The sequence below is a fragment of the Oryza sativa genome, chromosome 2 (genome assembly GCF_034140825.1).
Source record: "Oryza sativa Japonica Group chromosome 2, ASM3414082v1".
NCBI lineage: Eukaryota > Viridiplantae > Streptophyta > Magnoliopsida > Poales > Poaceae > Oryza > Oryza sativa.
Genome location: NC_089036.1, coordinates 15,899,243 through 15,920,716, shown reverse-complemented (window position 1 = coordinate 15,920,716; position 21,474 = coordinate 15,899,243). Strand labels below are relative to the sequence as shown.

General features: G+C 43.0%; 2 protein-coding genes and 1 long non-coding RNA gene across 10 annotated transcripts; 2 read left to right on the top strand and 1 right to left on the bottom strand.

Moving 5' to 3' along the window:
* Positions 1–2,093: 2,093 nt before the first annotated feature.
* On the top strand, positions 2,094–3,544 carry LOC4329299 (fasciclin-like arabinogalactan protein 3). Its single transcript, XM_015769461.3, has one exon. The coding sequence runs from the start codon at positions 2,432–2,434 to the stop codon at positions 3,344–3,346; it is 915 nt and encodes a 304-aa protein (XP_015624947.1). The 5' UTR covers positions 2,094–2,431; the 3' UTR covers positions 3,347–3,544.
* A 5,990-nt stretch (positions 3,545–9,534) lies between these two features.
* Positions 9,535–15,381, bottom strand: LOC4329297 (uncharacterized). Of its 3 annotated transcripts, none has more exons than XR_001542877.3 (5): positions 15,061–15,381; positions 13,686–14,852; positions 13,473–13,579; positions 11,352–11,724; positions 9,535–9,927 (listed from the first exon to the last, which is right to left on the bottom strand). XR_001542877.3 is itself a non-coding variant. In XM_015767703.3 (4 exons), the coding sequence occupies exons 1-4, from the start codon at positions 15,313–15,315 to the stop codon at positions 11,475–11,477; spliced, it is 1,779 nt and encodes a 592-aa protein (XP_015623189.1). In that variant the 5' UTR covers positions 15,316–15,381; the 3' UTR covers positions 11,004–11,474. The 3 variants fall into 3 exon arrangements, 1 of the variants encoding a protein (XP_015623189.1); XR_001542876.3 differs by lacking the exon at positions 9,535–9,927 and adding an exon at positions 10,767–11,147; XM_015767703.3 differs by lacking the exon at positions 9,535–9,927 and having other exon boundaries at positions 11,004–11,724.
* Positions 15,382–16,406: 1,025 nt separating this feature from the next.
* Positions 16,407–20,698, top strand: LOC4329296 (uncharacterized). Of its 6 annotated transcripts, none has more exons than XR_010739548.1 (5): positions 16,407–16,828; positions 17,097–17,150; positions 17,279–17,474; positions 18,138–18,267; positions 20,164–20,698. It is a non-coding gene; the product is annotated as an uncharacterized lncRNA (long non-coding RNA). The 6 variants fall into 6 exon arrangements; XR_010739544.1 differs by having other exon boundaries at positions 20,117–20,698; XR_010739546.1 differs by having other exon boundaries at positions 17,279–17,811.
* The last annotated feature ends 776 nt before the right edge of the window (positions 20,699–21,474 follow it).

Here is a 21,474-nt window from a genome sequence, read left to right as displayed (position 1 = left end):
TAAACTAGTTAGTAAAGTAGTTAATGTTAATACCTAAGTAATTGAAAAAGTTTCATACTCATTTGAATTGGGTATATACTCAATTTCAACAATGGTGCCCGGGCACCATGGAGCATCAAACAAATTTACTATATATATATATATATATATATATGTTTAAATACATATATATGCATAATATAGAAATGTATATATTACACATATACATATGTATCTATACATACATATAGATACATATAGTGTGCACATATATGTATATGCACTTAAGTAAATATGGCCTATATTTACTTAAGTGCATATATGTGGTCTATATGTTTTTACACATATATATGCAATGTGCATACATATGTAGAAATACATATAATATACACATATATGCACTTAAGTAATTAGAGGCCATATGCATATATTAACAAAATATGAGTTTGCACCTAAGTAAATATACACATATATTACCAAAATAAGTATACACAAAAGTAAATGCATGTGTGCATATATAAATATATACATGTATTACAATTCCTTCGGACTTTGTAATTTTTGTTTCTGTCGTATACTACGACTTTGTGAGATCGGAAAATTGCGTTCATGAAAGCACAAAACTTCGTTATTGTTGCCCGTACATTATCAGGAAGGATACCACGAATTATAACAAGAAGCAGCTGTGTCATCAGCACGTGACAGTCATGAGACTTCAGGTTTGTGAACTTCTTATCCTTCGTGCTTATTATTCTCTTTATATTCGAGGAGTATCCGGACGGTACCTTGATGCTCTCCAGGCATTCAAACATACTCTCCTTCTCTTCCTTGCTCAGGTGTAGCTTGCTGGACTCAAGTAATGGCTTCCTTTCTCAGTCGGTTCCGAATGAAGGCCCTCGCGTTGTTCCATATGCTTGAGATCATTACGTGCTTCGAGTGTATCTTTGGACTTCCCATATACACCTAAGAAGCCAGTAGGTTTACGCAAAGGTTCTTAGTGAGGTGCATCATGTCGATTGCATGGCGGCCGTCCAATACTTCCTAATAAGGTAGTTCCCAAAAAATAGAGTTCTTCTTCCACATCTCCGCGTGACCATCTTCGCTCTCTATAAGTTGGCTGCTAGGCCCCTTTCCAAATACTACTTTCAGATCCTTCACCATAGCGAACATTGCTTTCTCATTGCGATGTTTAGGCTTAGTACGATGGTTTGGCTTCTGTTCAAAGTGCTTGTCTTTCTTCCGTACATGGTGGTTCGCAACAAGGAATCAACGATGGCTCATGTACACAACCTTCCTGCAATGCTTCAGATACGTACTCTCAGTTTCATCCATACAGTGAGTGCATGCCTTGTACCCTAGTTTGACTGTCCGGATAGATTACTAAGTGTAGGCTAATTGTTAATGGTAACGAAAAGCAACGCTCGTAGGTTAAATTGTTCCCGCTTGTCCTCATCCCACACGGGGACGCCCTCTTTCCTCCAAAGCACTTTCAGATCTTCAACCAATGATTTTAGGTACACATCAATGTCGTTACCAGGTTGCTTTGGGCCTTGAATAATAATCGGCATGTGCATCTACAACCAATGATTTTAGGTACACATCAATGTCGTTACCAGGTCACCATGTGCATCTACAATCTCCCCCCCGGCTATACATGATTGTAGATGCACATGGTGACCGGCCAAGTGCTATAGCCGCTGCTCATCTCTCTAAACGGATACATTCCATCCGTGCTTAAACCGGGACTAAAGATCTCAAATCTCTTTAGTCCCGGTTGGTATGACTAAAGTTCCTCAGCCGTCCGACAGGGGTCTGACATGTCCTGTCAGGGGGCGAACCGGGACTAAAGATCCCTTAGTCCCGTTGGAGTAATAAACCGGGACTAAAAAACCTCTTAAGTCCCAGTTCTTTTTGGAACCGGGACTATTGCAAAAATCGCTCGACCCAGCAAAGATCACTTCTCCAGTAATGGAGGGATTGATCGGGGTGACGTGGATAGATGCGGAAGCGAGCACGTCGGCCTGAATTCGCCTGGAGTGCTGTGGGGAGGCGAACTCACCCTCATATTTAATTCTCACCGATTGGGTGGTTCAAAATCTGTTTGAAATCTTGTTGAATGACCGTTTAACAATTCCGTTAAGAAAAATCAGGGACCAAATTAAATAGGAGTAGAGGTAGGACTCGCGACGTGCTAGCGCACGACAAAACTGAGGCCCGAGAAGCTTGGCGCGTGCATGGCCACGGCCATGCAAGATTGCAAGCACCCATGAAGCTAGAGGCCCTGGTTTAGCGTCACGCGCCCGCCACACTGTCCTTCCAACCAGCCAACCATGCATATGCATGCGCCTCCTCCTCCAAGTTTGGCTTCCTCCCCACGTGCGCGACTTCTATATCACTCCGCAATCTCTCTCCTCCCCCTCCACCTCCGGTAACCTCAAGCTCGAACCAAACCATGGCTTGCAAGAACGCCTCCTCCTCGGCCATGCCGCTCCTCCTCGTCGCCGGCACCGTCGTCCTCGCGCTGCTGGCGTCACCGGCGGCGGCCTTCAACATCACCAGGATCCTCGGCGAGTTCTCCGACTTCTCCACCTTCAACCACCTCCTCACGCAGACGAAGCTGGCGGACGAGATCAACCGGCGGCAGACCATCACGGTGCTCGCACTCGACAACGGCGCCGCGGGCGGCGTCTCCTCGCTCCCTTCCGACGAGCAGCGGAAGGTGCTCTCCGTCCACGTCGTCCTCGACTACTACGACACCGAAAAGCTCGGCGGCATGAAGATGAAGAACCGCTCCGCCGTGCTCACCACCCTCTTCCAGTCCTCCGGCCAGGCCACCGACCGCATGGGCTTCCTCAACTACACCAAACGCTCCGACGGCATCATGGTGTTCGGCTCCGCCGAGCCCGGCGCGCAGGCCACGTCCCAGATGGTCAAGGTCGTCGTCACCCGCCCCTACAACATCTCCGTGCTGCAGGTCAACTCCCCCATCGTGCCGCCCGGCATCGCCTCCGTCAGCAACAGCAACACCGGCGCGCCACCGCCCCACCCGGCCAAGTCCAGCGCGCCGGCACCCTCGCCGTCCAAGTCCAAGGGGAAGAAGTCGGATGCCCCGGCACCGGGCCCGTCCGACGACGTCGACGACGACACCGCCGCCGACGCGCCGGGACCGGCGGTGGATGGCCCCACGGCGGACGGGCCGGCGGCGGACGGTCCTGCGGCGGATGGTCCGACTGAGGCAGACGCGCCGGCGCACGACAAGGGCGACGTCGCAGACGCGCCGTCCGCCGCCGGCAGGGCGGTGGCCAGCAGCGCAGGCCTTGGCGTCGTTGCACTTGTGGTTCTCATCTTCCCCTCAGTCTCACTCTGATCAATGCTAAAATGGTGGAGGCCGAGAAATCGGAAGAGTTTATAAATAGAATGACCATTAGGAAACGATATAGTCAGGGTTCACTCTATCGGTTGAGACGTTTGTATCGGGGGTCACCGAAATTCCGAAATTTCGAAAATTTCGGTCCGAAATTTGGAAAATTTCGAGTAAAATTTAGTTGAATTTGAATAAATATTACCCAAATTCATGAAAAATTGAAAAATTGAGACTGAAATAATATCGTATCGGAGGTGACCGAAATTTTCGAAATTTCGGTCCGAAATTTCCAACCCTGGATATAGTACGGTGCTAATTAGTGCTTTTAGTAACTTTATTCTACATAGTAATCTAATTGTATAGGTAGATTGTGTTATATGTGTGTCCATTGTCATACCCTCCTACTCCTATCAGGAATACTGGGATAACAATGTGAGAGTGCGGCAAAAACATGAGCCACTAATGCCACTTTCCGTAAAAATAGATATGCTCCTTGAAGTAATTCTAAATTCTTGAAGTCTCATAGTTTACATGTCATTTAAATAGTTATAAGATAGATTAATATATAATGATAGAATGTCAAATTAAACCTTTTCTAGTTAAAAAATAATTATGAATTTTCTAGTTAACTAGTTATAGTTTAACTTTTCTATTTCAACATATAGAAGTTGAATTTTAACTTATATGTTTATACGATGATATATAACATATTAATCTATATTCTCAATTTCTTTCATAAATATTTAGATTTAATGTATACAACAAGTGGATGTTCCCTAAAGAGTTTAAAATTCACAACCCTGAGTAAGAAACTGTGCAACACCACAATAGTTTATGTGAAGTGCTTTTAAATATTGATATTTTCTCGGTAAAAGTAGATAGGAAAATTCTTGTAATGGGTGCTTAGGAGGCGGTGGAAGGTGGCGACTGATCCAGATCCGGTGACAAGAGCTATCAAAGAAAGAGAAGGATGGTGATGCTAGGCTATTGGAGCCGAAAAAGATGAGGGACTGCGTGTGACATCCTGGCCCAATTAGGATAATGCCTGTGTTACCCATGTGAGCTGTGTGCGCATGTTTAGTACCACCTTGCTAGTCTAGCAAGAGCATAATTCCTCCAAGCATATCACTCTTGGGTTAACCCTTTTACATGAAGCGAGGACGAAAGTGTAAGTGGTGTGGTATGCGTAAATGGGTCCGCTCGTCGGATGGGTTGGCTATGCGGTTCTAAAGGGATGGCTGTTACACCGCTGCGCGGGGCTTACTGAATACTGGAGAAGATGGAGGCGCGGGGCTTACTGGATACTGAAGAAGATGGAGGATGGTGTGCCTCCGAGGTGGACGGTAGTTGGTGCGGGATAGTGGGAGATCCCCATGATGGGGGAGGAAACATCACTACACTACAACACCAATTAGGACGTTGTGGTCTATTGATAAAAGTGGATAATCGTTAACCCTTCATCTATCAGGGAATATACTGTCAAACTTTCTATCACTAAGAATTTTCGTTTCTCCATCCATAGAAAAAGATATATAATGGTAACAACTTTTGTCGATTGTTGAACCCCTGTCAGACACGTGCGGCAGACTAAGTATCATCAAATTTTTTTCCTGACATATAATTTGCCTTTAATACCTGTTTATCCTGATGAATGAGTGCTTCTATATCTATGTTATGGTGTAGTATGTACGTATTGGATGTTCTAGAGTGTTCCTACGTATGAACACAATGCTGGTGGGGGTGAAAATGGATCGGACAATCTGATCCACTTCAAATCCGTCCAAAACAAGGATATGGTATAGATTTATAGAAATCTAGCAGATATGAATGTAGATGCAGATCATATGATGTGGATTCGAGTGCCGATGTGGTATTTCTAAAATCTGACGGATAAGGATTAGTACCCATTACTAATTGTACAATTTATAGCATCAATGGCACTGAACTATTAAATACTAATTGTACAATTTATAGTAGATATAACACAACATTGAACATAATTTCATATATTCATAGAATTGATTTAAACTAATAATTTCCAATTGTTCAACATATAAAATATTAAACTTCTAATTGACAATTGTTTAACATATCAAAGCGATCAACATATGGAGTGAGTAAAATAAACTCACTAAACAAAGGTGGACAACAACTGAGACATTTGTTCCATGCCATGTAAGAACACTAATGCAATTGGCAATCTAAACCACCACAAAAAAATAAAAAAAATCTAAAATCCAATGGTTTGTAAAGTAACTTCATTAATATATGTATTCTATAAAGTTACAACCTACTACATCCTAAAGCATCATCATCCACTAACAATTATTACATCTTAACATTCAAACATGCAAATCTACAATTTATTATATTCAAGAGCTCCACGTGCAACTATATCAAATCCCTCTCACATTATTTTCATAATATTTCAACTTATATTCTTCAAATCCTATTTTTCTTCCTCTTTATTCAGTTTGATTTGAATTTGTGGTTTTTAAATAGAGGAACTTGAATTAAATAATCTTAATATACAAACATGCCAATCTATAGTTAATTACATTCAAGAGCTCTACACACAAGTATATCAAATCATGGTCACATTATTTTCACAATATTTCAACATATCGTTCCAATCCTATCTTTCCCTCTTTATTCAGTCTGATTTGAATTTGTGTTTTTCAAATAGAGGAACTTGAATTAAACAATACTTATTCATTAGTTCTCCATTGTATTATGGGCTATAATATCTGCCAGTTTATTTTTCCAGTGCTATAACTATTGTCCTATATTAGTTCTCATATTGGACTACGTAATTATTATCCCTTGCATTACTTCTACAAATCTTACAAATCTTAGAAATATGAACTAAAAAAAACATTTTTCTACCACAAGTTTTCTATCATATAAACACTAGAAAAAGTGCATGTGCGTTGCATTATGTAACAAAACACGAGAGATTTAAGAAAAAATTAAGAAAGATTTACATTATGTAATTAATTAAAATATAAAATTACAATTACACATGTATACGATGTTGAAGAAAAGAAAGGCTGATGAAAATCAATGTAAATGTGGGAAATAAAATATGACTGGATTTAATTTTTATTAAATTCTACATGATTAATTACACTATGTGAAAGTTTTTCAGAATTTTCAGATCTGCATTTCTAATTTTAATAATACAAACATCATTTTCATATTTATTTAAATAAAAATCTAAATAAAAACCCTCCTTTCTCCCTGGGCCATTTTGAGACCATTTCTTTCCTTAGCCCCTCCCTCCTTCTCCTCCTCTCCACTTCCGGCCCACAAAGCGCGCATCAGGCTCATCAACAACAACATGTCTAATCGTCCTCCCCTACTCCTCTCACTATCGCGTGGGTCCCAGCGCTACAGTGTCGTCACCTACCTCTCGCCTGTCTCCTGCGGCTCTCGGAGGACGCCTGAAGCTCCCTCCTCCATGAAATCCGGCCACATCCTTGGAGGTAATCCAAAATTGATTGAGGGGTTTCGATTCTTATCTCCCCCACTTTCCGTTTTCTCAAGAATCGGAGCAAAACCGCATCGTATCGCGCTTGAAATCGAGTCTTATCCTACACAACCGAACCCTAAAGTTTCCTTTCTTTTTGCTTGAACAAAAATCGTGTATACCTATGGATGTTGAGGACAACAGACGAAAATAGTCCTGGAATCCTTACATACATCTATGGATGTTGAGGACAACGGACGAAAATAGTCCTGGAATCCTTACATACATCGTATCGCGCTTGAAATCGACTCTTATCCTACACAACCGAACCCTAAAGTTTCCCTTCTCAGTCCGTTTAGCTTGAACAAAAATCGTGTATACCTATGGATGTTGAGGACAACGGGCAGAAATAGTCCCAAAATCCTTACGTATTTTTTAACAAAATAAAACCAATATATTTAACACATCATATGTCTTAGTTGTCCAGTTCAATCAAGAAAATCTTACGGTAACGTACAGGCATAGATGGCCAAATGGGCTGTCCGGCCCGGCACGGCCGTGCCTAGCCGAGGTCAGTCAGGCTGGAACAGTCTGACCTACACGTCAAACCGTGGCGTGCCAGCCCACGGGCTGCATACATGGCCCAGATGCGACCCAATAAGACTCGGGTCGTGCCGGGCCGGTCCAAAGGCACGACAGCCTATCGTGCTTTTCCACATAATAAGTCTATTTTTTCCTCCCTCAACTCTTTGGGCTGTGTCCATATGGCTAGAAAATAAGTCTATTTTATATTCCCCTTCTCTTTGGGCCATTCCTTATATGGTTGATTAAGCCTATTTTGGATTCCTCTACTATTTTTCTTCGTTTATGCCGTGCCGGCCTACCGTGCCAAGGCATTGGCCAAGGCACGATCCAACTGTCAGGCTGTGCCATGCTTGGGCTGGGCCAGGCCATCGGGCCTTATTGCCATCCATAGGTACAGGTAGGAAAAAGTATCCTTAGAATCCCTCAAATATTGCTCAAGTATCATTCATGTCCTCCAACCACAAAACTAGGTATATCGACTCCTCGAACTATCAAAACCAGTGCAAACAATGCCTCTCGGTGGTTTTGGAGGTGGTTTTGGCTGACGTGACACCTATGTGGCGGTCTTGACCAAGTCTTTATCCTACGTGGCGCTTACGTGGCATTAGAATAAAAACAAAAATAAAAAAAAAATATGTAGGACCCATATATCATTCACACAAAAAAAAAATATTGTGGGATCTACATGTCATGCTCCCTCTCCCCTTATTATATCCCCCCCTTTCTCTTCACCTTGGCTGGAGCGGCAGCGGGGACGGCAGTGGGGAATGGCGACGACGGCGGCGGGGAGCGGTGGCGGCTGTGTGGGAAGCGGCGGCGGCGGCGGCGGCGGCGGCGGCAGCTGTGGGAAGCGGTGGTGGGGAGCAGCGGTGGCGGTTGGGAGCGGCAGCTCCTCCTCGAAGCACGAAGCACGACCCCGCAAAAAAAAGGAAGCACGAAGCGGCGAGCTCCCGGGCTACGCGGGCGCGCGCACGCCGAACCTCCATACCTCTTCCTCGGCGGCAACCTCCTCGCCGGCCCAATCCCTATGGATGGGCATTCGGTCTAACAGAGAAATTCGGTTCGGTTTCTCGGTCTTTTTGAAAATTCGGTCTTCAAAATCTCAAGACCGATCGGTCTCCAACAAAACTCAAGACCGAACAAATCGGTCTTCGGTTAGTTCGGTTCGGTCTCAGACCGAACTAACCGTAACATATGTTTGAACAATAAAACACAAATCAAATAATCAGTGCAAGATCGATGAATCAAACAATTAGATCGCAGATGACACACTACAAATTGGTGCACCATCAAATCAAGCACGATTTAGACAAGAAAAGAAGCAAATCGAACACGATTTAGAAAAGAAATCAGCTTCTCATGGCCATGGCTGTCATCTTCCACCAGGACCACCACCGAGGCCGGGATGCAGCCGGCTGGCTGGATGCGGCGCACGGCGATGGAGACGGAGGCGGGTCGGCTGGAGGCGGCATACGGCGATGGAAGTGGAGGCGCGCCGGCTGGAGGTGGAGGCGGCCCGGCTGGAGTCGGCGCATGGCGATGGAGGCGGAGCCGCGGAGGTAGGCTGGTTGGAGGCGGCGCACGGGCGGCGATGGAGGCGGAGGCGAGAGGCGCACGCTGATGCGGTCAAGAGGCGGCGCGAAGGTGCAAAGGAGGATGGGGATGGGGATGGGGACGGCGCACAGGAGGATGGGGATGGTCAGATGGGGACGGCGGCGCACATGTGAAATGGATGGGGATCGGTTTGCCTCTAGGGTTTCTTCTAAATTAGTGGGCTTATTGGGCCAACAAGATCTATTGGACCCAATTCGGTTATTTCGGTCAATTCGGTTAATTGAGACCCTGACCGAATTAACCGAACAAATTTCGGTCTTAATGGTTGAGACCGAATTTCTCGGTCTCGGTTTTTTCGTCCGGTCTTTTCGGTTTGGTTCTTCAGTTCGGTTTTATTCTGCCCACCCTATCCCGGCGTCGCTGTCGAACGCCACGGCGCTGGTGGCTCTCAACCTCGCAAATAACAGCTTCGCCGGGCAGGTGCCCGCCGAGATCGGCACGCTCTGCGCGCTGTCGCTGGAGCTGTCGAACAACAAGCTCACGGCGATCGACGCCGGCGGCGGCTGGGAGTTCGTGGACAACCTGACCAAATGCAGCGCCTTGGCTGAGATACTCCTCTACGGCAACAAGTTCGCCGGCGTGATGCCGAGCTTCGTGAAGCTCAAGAACCTATACTGTATATAGAGCTTTGGTCAGGGAAGAACAGCCCCCAGTTCCTCTCAGATTCAATTTCCGGTTTCTTGTTCTCATTGAAAACGGCGCGAAGGGGAGGAGGTCGGAGTTGGGGACGCCGACCATGAGCTCGACGCCGGTGTTGGCGAAGGCCTTGATGACGTCGATGTTGGTGTCGTAGATGCGCGCGTACTTGAGCGACTGCTGCTGGATGAGCTGCACCACCTTGTCCGGCGCCGGCAGGTCATCGGCGTTGCGGGCTTGCAGCCGTAGCAGATACCAACCTTGCCTCCGAGGCAATGCCCTGCAAAAGCCACATTTGCAATCATGCGTTATGGGTCCACAATATTATTTTTTTTTGTGAATGACATATGGGTCCTACATATTCTTTTATTTTTGTTTTTTTTCTAATACCACGTAAGCGTCACGTAGAACAAAGACTTGGTCAAGACCGCCACGTAGACCAAAACCACCTTCAAAACCACCGAGGGACATTGTTTGTACTGGTTTTGATACTTAGAGTACTCGGACAATAGTTGAGAGAGTCAAGAGTATACTTTTTCCGGTACAGGTATCAACTAGTATAGCTGACAATCCAAACCACCACCGACTGGTGCGTGGCGTGGTTGCGGCGGCCGTGGCTTGGGGACGGGTCTCTGTACCTGTGCTGATCGGTTGACGCGGCTGGCCAGCACATCAGAGGAGTGAAGCGGGGAGTGAGGCCCAGGAGACCAGAACGATAGGCTTCTTGTTTCTAGGGTTTAATGTGGCCTATTTATTTCTTCTTTTCTCATATATATACATACATATTATATTATACGATTTATTTATACATCTATTTTCTTATCAAAAGTTTTGGATATACATCGGGATACCCTTCAATTGCCCTTCATTTACATCTGAATACCCGACCAACAGCGTCCATCCTATTTTGCAAACTAGACTACACAAATTTACAAAATAATAAAATATACACAAAAATATTCGACAGTTTTCATGTATTCACCTTTGATTTACTATTCGTTTTCTTTTTTTAAAAAAAAATCAGCATAATAGTGCCGACGTTCAGAACGTTTGAGCGCATAATTAGAAAGAACGAGCAGACTACATGTAAGTTTCACAAGAGAGACCAAACATAGTCGGTGGTGGAAGTACGAACAAATTAAACAAGGAGTAAAGGGTGTTAGAGAACATATGTTAAGATACAAAAGTTACATGAAAATTCAAGGAGCAAAGGGTGTTGGAGAACATATGCCGAGATACAAAAGTAACAGACATGATACTTGATACAGTACATGCTAGTGATTCTACTATTATAAAGTAACACAAATAATGCACACGTACAAACAGAACATTAACATATCCCGCATTCGAGTGGACTTCCTGGAACCAGTCAATCTCAGTTATGATATTTCTAATGCTATAAGATTCTTGTGACTTATCAAAGTTTCACTATCACCTTCAATCTAATGTTTCTTCATTCAAAACACCACCGCCAAGAAGATATCCAGGCAGCGTCAGCTACTGGAGAAGGGATATAAATTTAGAACAGGGAGAAGAACATTGAGGGAGTAGAGATTAGACTAATCGATTTTCATTGCTTAATCCAAACCACAATACAATCTCTCCTTATATAGAGAGGGAAGGACCCATCCTAGTCCTATCCAATAAACTCTGACCAACTGAGCTACAGTACTGAGTAAGAGGGGAAGATAGGGATAATGTTACCTCCACCGGTACTGGGCTGCCCAACGCCCATGAGATCTAGCGGCTGAACCACCCACTGGAACTATATACAAAAGACCCACTGAATGGGTAACATCAGGGGCGGTGATGTACATTGGCGCACTTTTATCTTAACCATACCTTTGAGGTTCTCAGTCTACTCATAGAATGTCTCTTGCTTCTTATCCATTTGTGGTCCTTAAACTTTTTAAACTTCTTCCGTTGTGTCCACCAATTTGAATAATCCAAACTTGGATTGCATTCAATAAAATCGTATAGATCTGAAGAATCCTCCCCACGTCCTGTAAGTCCTTTGAGAATGGTTCTAACATTATCCCTTCCATAGCTAGATGTACACCTCTGAAGACTATCGGAACTGCAATAGGTTAAATATAAGCTTTTCAGATATTGGACGAACAAATATGAGTTCAAAGTGACAAGAATAACAGATCTACACAAAATAAAACAGAAAACTAGTATTTCTGAAGGGAAAAAAGGGCTTCTAAATTAAGAAAAAGGGAAATGTCTTTTTTACACCCCTGGATTTTTGCATAAGTCTAAAAATCGTCCATCAACTTCAAAACCAGACACTTTCATCCCCGAACTTTTCAAACTGTTTGGTTTACGTATTTCAACCAAAACCAGACTGGTTTTAATATGTGGCATCTCAGTTAGCAAAGAAAAATAATAAATTAGTGGACTCTACATGTCATTCGCTATCCCTGCATTTTGCTCTTCTTCCTCAGCTACAGCCTACAGGCTAAGGTGACCGGCAGCGGCTACGCCTTCGGGCGCGGTAACCTTCTTGGGGGCATTGTCGAGGTACCCTCCTCCCTCAACGAGGATCTCTAGTTGAAAACCTTGTCCGGTCTTTTGGACGGACAACGACGGCATCTTTTGATGTCGCTACCTTCATGAAGGCGTTGTCTTTTTTGAGTTTCCGTTCTGTGGTGTTGTTGTAAGCCTAGCGGTGACCGGCCTCGCATGGCGGTTGCCGGTTCGGTGTTTGGCTCCCCTCTCTGTAGCTTGTGTTTGTGCAGTTGGCATGTGGTGTCGGGGCGTGCGCTTTGTGCACATCCTTCCTCAATAGCTTGCTGTCGATGAAAAACCTTCTTGTAACCTTTTTTTTCCTCTATCTTAATGACATTGGATGACCTCCTTCGGTCATCCCGACAAAAAAAGGTTGGCCAAGGGCAAGCAAGGAAGCAGAGGCAGGCAGGCAGTGGTCAAGTAGCAGCGAGTAAAGTTGACCAAGTGCAGAGGCCGCAGCCTGGCGGCTGTGGGTGAGGCATTGATCTAGTAGCAAATAGCATCAGCGACACAAAATCTGCCCAAGCTCACTGGTGCCAACTAGCAATATTTCATGGGTATTAATTAAACACGTAGCTTGATTAATTGATTGCATCGTTTGACTCATGCTGCTTAGAAATGGGTCTTTGCTCCACATGCACGAGATACCCACCAGATCGGAAGGAAGCCTCCTGTGTGCAGCTCGGTCCTCAGCGAAGCCCTAGCCAAATGCATGTGCGATGAAGCTAAGCGAGTTGGCAGCAGCAATGGTGGGTGAGGCACAAGGACAGGTGAGGTCGATGCCAGCGCAGGCAGGGGCATGCCGGTGATTCGTCCAGAGTTGTTGCTTCACTGCTTCAGCAGGAAGAATGAGGAGGAAGAGAAGGAAGAATCCCAAAAGTAGATGGTTTGATAAGTTAAGGGGTGATTAATATCCAGTTTGAAAGTTTAGAAACAAACTTTAGACTTTTGTGGAAGTTCAGGGATTTAAAATAGACATCCCTAACAAAAACAAAGCAGTACATTAGAGCATTAGCAAGATGGTACTTTCAAATTACACTCCTTAGTGTGTTCATGTGCATATGTACCATTTTCAATGACACAAAAACCAATTAACAATGCAACCTACAAAAGAAAAACCATGCTTGCCCTAAAGGTCGATTTCTGCTCAAAGAAGTATGAAGAAACTTTAAGACTTAATAACAACAAATGCTAAGAACTGTTAAGATCAAGCTCCTCTACATCAACCTCACCATTACCATATAAAGTACCAACTAAGACTATCTTCTTCATTGTACACCTCCAAGAGCTACTCCTAAACTTTTTGGAGCTTACCTGCAGACCTCACCAAAGCCAGGGCCAAGCTTATCTTGAATATAAACTTGCTGTGTGTTCTGAAACCGTAATGCTATCACTGTAGAAGATTTTCTCGGAACAGAGGCCTACATGCATATGGTCTTAGAATCAAATAAAATGACAGAAATAAAAGACATGCTAACAAGAATCAGAGATAAAAAAAATATCCGAATCGGTACAAAAGAGTACTACCTTCAAACTACCATCTTGATCAGCACAACGAACTTTAGATGCTTTTGAACCATCAATAAGAAAATGATACATTTCAGTAGCACAAAGATTGGCCATCATCATCATGAAAATGCAACCTTTCCACATAAAGTTAAACCTCATTCTTAAACAATGAACTGATAAGGTAGCAAAATGAGATAGCATTAGCACTGCTCCCTGTTGTCCGTCCCCAGGCTTACCAATGGTATCAAATAAGTCATTTCTCTGAAGCTCATTAGGTTCATAGTGCCCAAGTAAGCTGATGGTTTCTGATACGATGTTAAACACCTTGCAAGGTTCTAAACAATGTGTGGTCTGGCAGCCATCTCCCACTGTCATTTGCCTAATGCAATGCATAATTCGTATAAAAGAGGAGCCCATTAGCCTAAGTGCTGCAGCAAGGCAGATAATCTCCTCTGAAACATTAGGATATAATCTATCCATCTCTTCCTGCTTTGCCAAAAGAAGGACATTTGATACTATGCTTTTCACAGCAGTAATAGTGTCCTGCCTAGATTGTTCATGAAGTACTTGCTGGTTCTCTTCAATGAAACGGACTATATCACTCTCATTGATGGGCAAGTCGTCATTGGAGTGCAAGTTGCAAAACAAAACCAGCCTATTGATATCACAGGCTAGCTTCTGATGAGTTGCAGCCTGTAAACAAGAGCTCAAAGGTCTTCTTTTCATGGAACAACCCAACGGCCTTTTTACACCACTAGTTCTTCTGAAAACACCTAATGCAGGTAAGTAACTCAAATAGACATCCATGGCATGCTCGAACGCCAGCAAATTCATGTTCAGATCCCCATTGTCAGCACATCTGCACGCCAGCAGTAAGAAATGAGCCTGGACAGCAGGCGGAATAGAGAGCAAGCAGCTCTTGTGGAGCAGGGAAAGAGCTCCTGAAAGGCCAATTTCTGGAACTTCCAACTTAGCCTTCGCTGACCATGATAGTGCGCTCAAAAACCCCTCCTCGTCTTGCACAGATGAAATGAAGTGATGCGACATGAGCTCCATGACGAAAAGGTTGCCACCACTGCACACCGAACCCAGAGAGGTGATTCTTGAGCGTCTCGGCATAACAGCATTGGCCGCAGTAAAGCAAGTCATCAGTTGGTTGCTAGATACAAGATTGTCCAGGAACACCTACAACATATAAACCAAACAAGAAATTAACAAAAATACCTCTCTATCCGTTGTCACGGATGAGCTCTCACCTAACTATTCATAGGGGAAAAAGTTATTTACGCCGGTAAGGGGAAATTTTCAGTTGTCCCCTGAGCATCACATTCTGATTCCGGAATTGAGAGCAAAAAAAACAACCCAATGGTGACGAAGCGAACGGAGCGCGTACCTCGAGGGCGGGGAGCAGTGAGGGGTCGAGGTCGCGGCAGAGGATGCCGCGGAGGGAGGCGAGCAGGCGGGTGCAGCGGCGTAACGCCAGCTCCGCGTCGGCGGAGAGAGGCAGCGACAGGAGGCAGAGGCGGAGGAGCGTGGGGAGGTCGGCGGGTGGCGGGCCGGAGGCGGAGGAGAGGTCCCGCCGGGAGAGCTCGTCGAAGGCGAGGCCGGACAGGCGCCGGAAGCCCTCCAGCTCACCGGCGTCGGCCATTGCCGGGCCCCCCCGTAAACCCTAGGGTTTGATTTTTCGGGGATGACGGAGAAGCGGGGGGTTTGCGTCGGCGAAGAACGAGGGAGGCCTTCTTGGTGAGCGTTCGCAGTTGGGCCGTGCGTCGTGTGGGCTTCGCGGAAGGCCGGGCTCGTTTGGTTGTTTGCCGTTGTAAACCTTGCCAATTTTTTCACTTTACTACTAGCAATGATGTTCGTGTGTTGCAACTTTACTATACTAGCAAAGATGTTGATGTGTTGCAACAGGTGAATTCAATTTTAGTAATTGTATATGTAGATACTTTCCATTTTCTTCCACCGTGCATTTATCACACTTTGCTCTCACTCTACATTTTCTAGCTATTCTGCAATTTACACAGTCTTTTGCCTTGTTCATTAACAAAGAAAATCTCATCACTTAAGCCACAAAGCTTCTGCAATATATATTTTGATAAAACCTATTTTGCAACCCATAATACTGCCCTCATATTAGAATACTTCGAACATACTCCCTCCATCCCAAAAAAAAGATAAACCCTAGATTTCCGTGTCCAACGTTTGACTGTCCGTCTTATATGAAAATTTTTATAATTAGTATTTTTATTATTGTTAGATGATAAAATATGATTAATATTTTATGTGTGACTTGTCTTTTTATTTTTTTCATAATTTTTTTAAATAAAACGAACAATCAAACTTTAAACACAAAAACCAGTGTTTTTTTTGTACAGAGGGGAATTGCTCCTCTAGAGAATTTTGAGCTGGCGTGGCCACTTGCGCGAGCCGACGCGTCATCGGCGCTGGAATCTTGGGGGATTTCACGAGCGCAGGTGCGGCCGCGTCGACACTGGTTATTTTGCAAAAAAACCCTTAAACTAATTGATAATTTGTTTTAGGTTCCTGTCCTACAGTTTCTATGTTCTACGTTGTTACGTGCAGGACCTCTACAAAACGAAATATTCTGACTAAAGAAGCGAAAAATCAGAAAACAAGACCGCGCTCGAAAACATGGAAAGTAAGGGTTTTTTCCGCAAAACTTGCAACCCTATCCCAGCCCTCCACCCCACGAAAACCTAGCCGCCACCGTTCCCTCGCACCTCTCTTCTCGCTCGCTCTCCCCTAGACCACACCGCCGCCGCCTCCTCGCGCCCTCACCCCCCCGTGCCGCCGCCGCCGACCACTTTTCTCACACTTAGCCAAATCGTCGCACCTTCCCCTTGCCACCGCGGGGCCAGTTCCGGCGGAGGGTAGGCCATGCCCGCCGGATTCGGTAGCCACGACCTCCTTGCCGGCGGATCCGGTCACCCGGAGGCGAGGGTAGGGCTAGCACAGGAGGCTCATCGACAGTACGGCGGTGAGCTCCATGGGGAAATGCTCTGCTCCCCACCCTCATCTTTCTTCTTTCCAACACTGTGCTGGATTTGGCAAGATGAGTAATACGGTGCTGCACGGAAGCTTGAAGCCGCTCTGGCCGGCGACGGCATCAAGCAAGAATAGCATTGTACGCAGCCAAAAAGGTTTGTCTCCATGCATGTCCCTCTCCACATCCAAAGCCGTCCACGATTCATGTGTATCTGAGTCCCTTGCTATCGTTGCCGCCGGCAATAGATTGTTCTCATATGTGACGGTGACCAGTGGGCAGTGGCACAGACGATGTGTGGGCTGGCTGCCTGCTTGCCTCTTATCATTCCTTTCCCCTTTTTTTTCATGCTCTCTCTTTCTCCCTTTGTATGTGTGTTGCAGCCTTCCAGGCTCTCACTATCATGTATTTCTGAATTTGTGCAGGTTCTTGGCAAGTAACTCAAATTTCTTTTATCTTTCAGGATAAAAGTTTAAGAGGTATAAGAGGTTGGCTTTCTGTTTTGTTTCAACCTCTTTTACTGATTTATTGCATTCCTTAGATTTGGTCTTTAATTATGCATCTTTAGTTACTGAGATCCATAAATTTGTTTGCTTCATTCTTTTAGGTGGTCGACCATCTACAGTTGCTTTGCCTCTCACACAAGAGCCACCAATGAAGCTCCACAGCATAGCGGCAATTGCATACCAGTAGATGCTGCTGGTTTTGTTTGCCATCAGTCATCTTGATTACCTTGGTGCACATAGATATTATCTGTTTATTTAAAAAGAAAACTGAATTTGGATTCGGTGACTACCAAACAGGTGAATACTCGACTTGAATTGTTTATGTACAAAAAGTATTTGGCAATATGTTCTCCTGTAGTTTAGATAGGCTAGCAGTAGATGTTGCTGTTTTGTTTGCCATCAGACCTCTTGATTACCTTCATGCACATAGATATCATCTGTTTATTTAAAAGGAAACTGAATTTGGATTCAGTAGTACACTGGGATTTGGTGGCTACTGAACAGTTGAACACTAATCATGAATGTTTATGCTTGAAAAGTATTCTATCCTTCGGAGATTCTTATTGTTGGCCAGAGGATATAATTAGAAGACAATTGCTGATCCTTTGGAGATTCTTATTCTTTGGGAAGGAAGGTAGGGTTGTTCAACCCCAAACAGTTGCTGATCAGCTATACTGATCCCTTTTTCATGTTGCAAAACTTTTTATCCTATGCCTTCTTTTGCTCAATTGGCCTACAACCAAGGGATAAATAGAAATTACCACAGGATCTTCTTACAATGATGAAAATTTCATTTGTAATAATCATTTTACTACCTCAATAGGGGAAAAAACATAGGGCGAGCTTTTATAGGCTGAATGCGGAACTAATTCTGTGAGTAGATGAGGTTATGTGATAATTGAGTGTACTATTTGATGCTCTCTGTCTGCATTTTCTTTTATGCTTTCCAATTTTGTGCAGATAAATAACTGGCAAGAAATTGAAATGCCTCAGGATGGTACAAAACTAAGAGTAAGAACTTTGGATGCCAATACAACACTGTCAGCCTTTGGTCATGAAAACATTTGAGAATCAACTTAGACATTATCAGGTATGTCATTATTAGTACCATCAACATCCTGATTAACTCATCTTAATTAGCTGGAACTATAATACCTATATTTTTCTGAAATATGCTATTTCTGTTCTACAGAAGCAAATTATTGTTGTATAGTGTGTGCTTTCATTTGCTGTAAATCTTATAGGAGGGTTTGAAGTATATGATAAACAAAGTGGAACAACTTATGAATGTGATGCCTAATTGTTGTTGTTTTAACTAGGCAACAAACTCAGCAAATTCAGAGGCACACTTCAAATGATCTGGTAGAAATCCCCACCTTAAATCCTTAATACTGTGCAAACCACAACTATATTTAATCATCTGTTGCCCTTGTTTTTCTTATATCTACACATGGCAATGATGCTTCATGTTTATTTTCTGAAAATGCCAGCACCTAAGATTTTGAAGCACACAGCTAACAAAGTGGACATGCTAGGAGTGCAATAGAACAAAATGCAGTACACATGTATGCTGATTGCAGTGCTAGGAGTGCAATAGATTTTTTTACATGGGTGTTTTTTTTTTGAATGATGGATGTTAATTATTGAGGGATATGAATGAATTAGATGATATATACAAGGCGCGATGAATGAATTGAGGCCATCCTGATGTTGGGTTGCACAAGTAATATATTTCATTGGATTTATCTTTTTATTATGCACTATTTACAGTAGTTGGTCGGAGAGGAATGACTAGAGCTAGAAGACATTTTCACTTTTTTCCCTCTAAATATGGGCAACATGCCTTTAAACCAATTTTTTCTTCTTATTATTACTTGCTCATTCCTTATCTGCAAGTTCAGTTGGAATTTGGATTTGTTAATCTGCTTGAGTTGAATTTACAAAGCGATTCATATCTGGGTTGTTTTATATTTTGTTAAATGGACATGATGGCTGTTAGACTGACTGATAGCAATAACAACACTTCTTTGAAAATAAGAGGGGTAGACAAAGATAGTTCCTCCATCCTCCCTCTTGTTTCTTCCCCACGTGCAGTTGAGGCTAACGGTGATTTTTGACGGAAAACGCGATGGAGTGGCACGGTTCTAATTTCCCCAAATTCCAGTAGCATGTAGCCGATATCGTAAATAGTAGTAACATTTATCTAAAATGGCGTATTTGTAGTGGCATGGATCCAATTAACCCATATAAAAATGAGATCTGTTACTTTGTTTTCTAGATGCTACTGGCCACCCCCATATTTATCTTGCATGTGGCAATGAATAATGTATTGTATTGCATTTGTCCACAATTTGATCATGCAAAGTTATAAAAAGTGGTGTGGTGGTCTTGCCGAGGTGGGTTTCAAAGTTTCTATATCATTTTTTTATTGATGTGGTTCAAGTGTTAAAGTTGCTTGGATTTTTCATTGCTCAGAATTGTAGATTTTCATTAGTGAAAATTGCAAGTGACAAGTTTGGTTCTATTGGTCAATATAATATTTTTTTGTGATATTGTGCAAGATGTTAAGTCAAATCCGTGACTGTTATCTTGACTAGAAGCAAATTTATGCCACAAAATATAGTATTTATTGCTGAGATTGTAGGATTTATTTGTTATAAAATGTTCTTTTTTATCTTGTAATAAAATGTTACCAGCGTAACAGAAGAAAACTATCAGATTATGTTTTATAGGCTAAATGTTAAACTATTTTCGTTAGTATGGCATTTTTTTAATAATATTCTTAAGCCTAAACAAAAACTGGATTATATGTAAGCTATCTAATTATGAATGGCTTTGGTAAGTAATGTAGCATTCCTTCACTATTTATAATACCATCATTGAAGAGATGATCTTCTTTACGTTTTTTTTCTTTCATGTGCCCTTTACTACTAAAAAAGAATTGAAAGTACAACCTGAATAATTGGAGGGGATCTTACTTGACCAGTTGGCATGTCTCTACTTCACATTAGTGGGGATCTCACTTGGCTAATTGGCCAGTTGTCATGTATCTGCTTCACATTGGAGGGGATCTCACTTGGCCAATTGGCATGTCTCTGCTTCACTTCATTTCAGCTCCTCAGAAACGAGCAACCAAGTTCTTATTGCCCAGGGATGGCCAAGCTCTCCAAAAACAACTGATATAATGAAATATTCTTTCGTTCCTCCCACAAAGCTTCAGAGCTGGACTATCGCAAAAAAAAAAAAAAAACTTCAGAGCTGGAGGGTGAGGTTGCTGCCATGCAAAGCTGAAATTTCATTTTTGAATATTCCTACTGTACTATTCTGTTTTATAATCGTCGTGCTTTTGTTTGTAGAGTATGCTTAATTAGTCATAGAACCAGATTTACAGTATAAATTCGTGAAAGCAGCTGTAAGCTTTTTCATACTATTGCTTATTTTCAAAAAGGGTAAGTTTGTGCTTTAGTGCTTTAGCTAAACCACAAACTTGGTAGAAAATTAAATCTCAATTTACAATTGCATCTATGGCGTTTAACTCCATCTTGAGTGGACTGCTTTTATGCTATTATCAACATAAAAAATGGATCCATGAAAGGCCAAATTTCTATGTAAATTTTTGTGCTATTTATCCTGTCTTTTTTTTTTTTGCATTATTCATCCTGTCGAAATTCCTGCTGTACTATCCCTGTTGTCCAATTAGTCATAGATGTTTACAGAAGTTTGGACTGGACATACTATATTTTAAATTGAGATTTTATTTTCTATTAACATTGGATTGAATATTATAGAATTGGTACTCTTATGTCATAATGCATCTTTCTTCACTCTATTTACCAAAATAATCTTACTCTCCTTTTCGGAGGCCATTGGTGTAGCGTGCAAAGTGCGTGTTTGACTCTAGTATATAGTCAATAGCAACTCATACATATAGAGCTGTATTGATCGTGGAGATTCGATCTTCTTATGGAAGTAAAACAAATGTGCCCTTGATTGAAAGGACTCATGACTCATCAGTGTAAGAATGAACTGAAATACTAACAAAGTAGTAATCACAAGCCGCTCTTACCGAAGCTACACAAACTTGTTAGAGAAGGCCTACATAATCAGAAAAAAAACATGCGACACAAAATATTAGGTTTTTGCAATAATAAGCAAGTATTACCAAACCATATGCAAAAGTATCTAGGCATCCAATAACTTCACCGTATTTCTTTGACCTCAAATGCCCCAACTTCATGAATCGAATCCACTAACAGGGATTCACTGACCTCAAATGCACAGTATTTCACGAATAGAA

Excerpts from the sequence above, each read along its gene's own strand:
- LOC4329297 (XM_015767703.3), bottom strand. The coding sequence starts at position 15,315 with ATGGCCGACGCCGGTGAGCTGGAGGGCTTCCGGCGCCTGTCCGGCCTC. Across the intron at positions 14,853-15,060 it reads CACTGCTCCCCGCCCTCGAG|GTGTTCCTGGACAATCTTGT; the intron begins GTACGCGCTCCG and ends TATATGTTGTAG. Across the intron at positions 13,580-13,685 it reads ATCAAGATGGTAGTTTGAAG|GCCTCTGTTCCGAGAAAATC; the intron begins GTAGTACTCTTT and ends ATATGCATGTAG.
- LOC4329299 (XM_015769461.3), top strand. The coding sequence starts at position 2,432 with ATGGCTTGCAAGAACGCCTCCTCCTCGGCCATGCCGCTCCTCCTCGTC.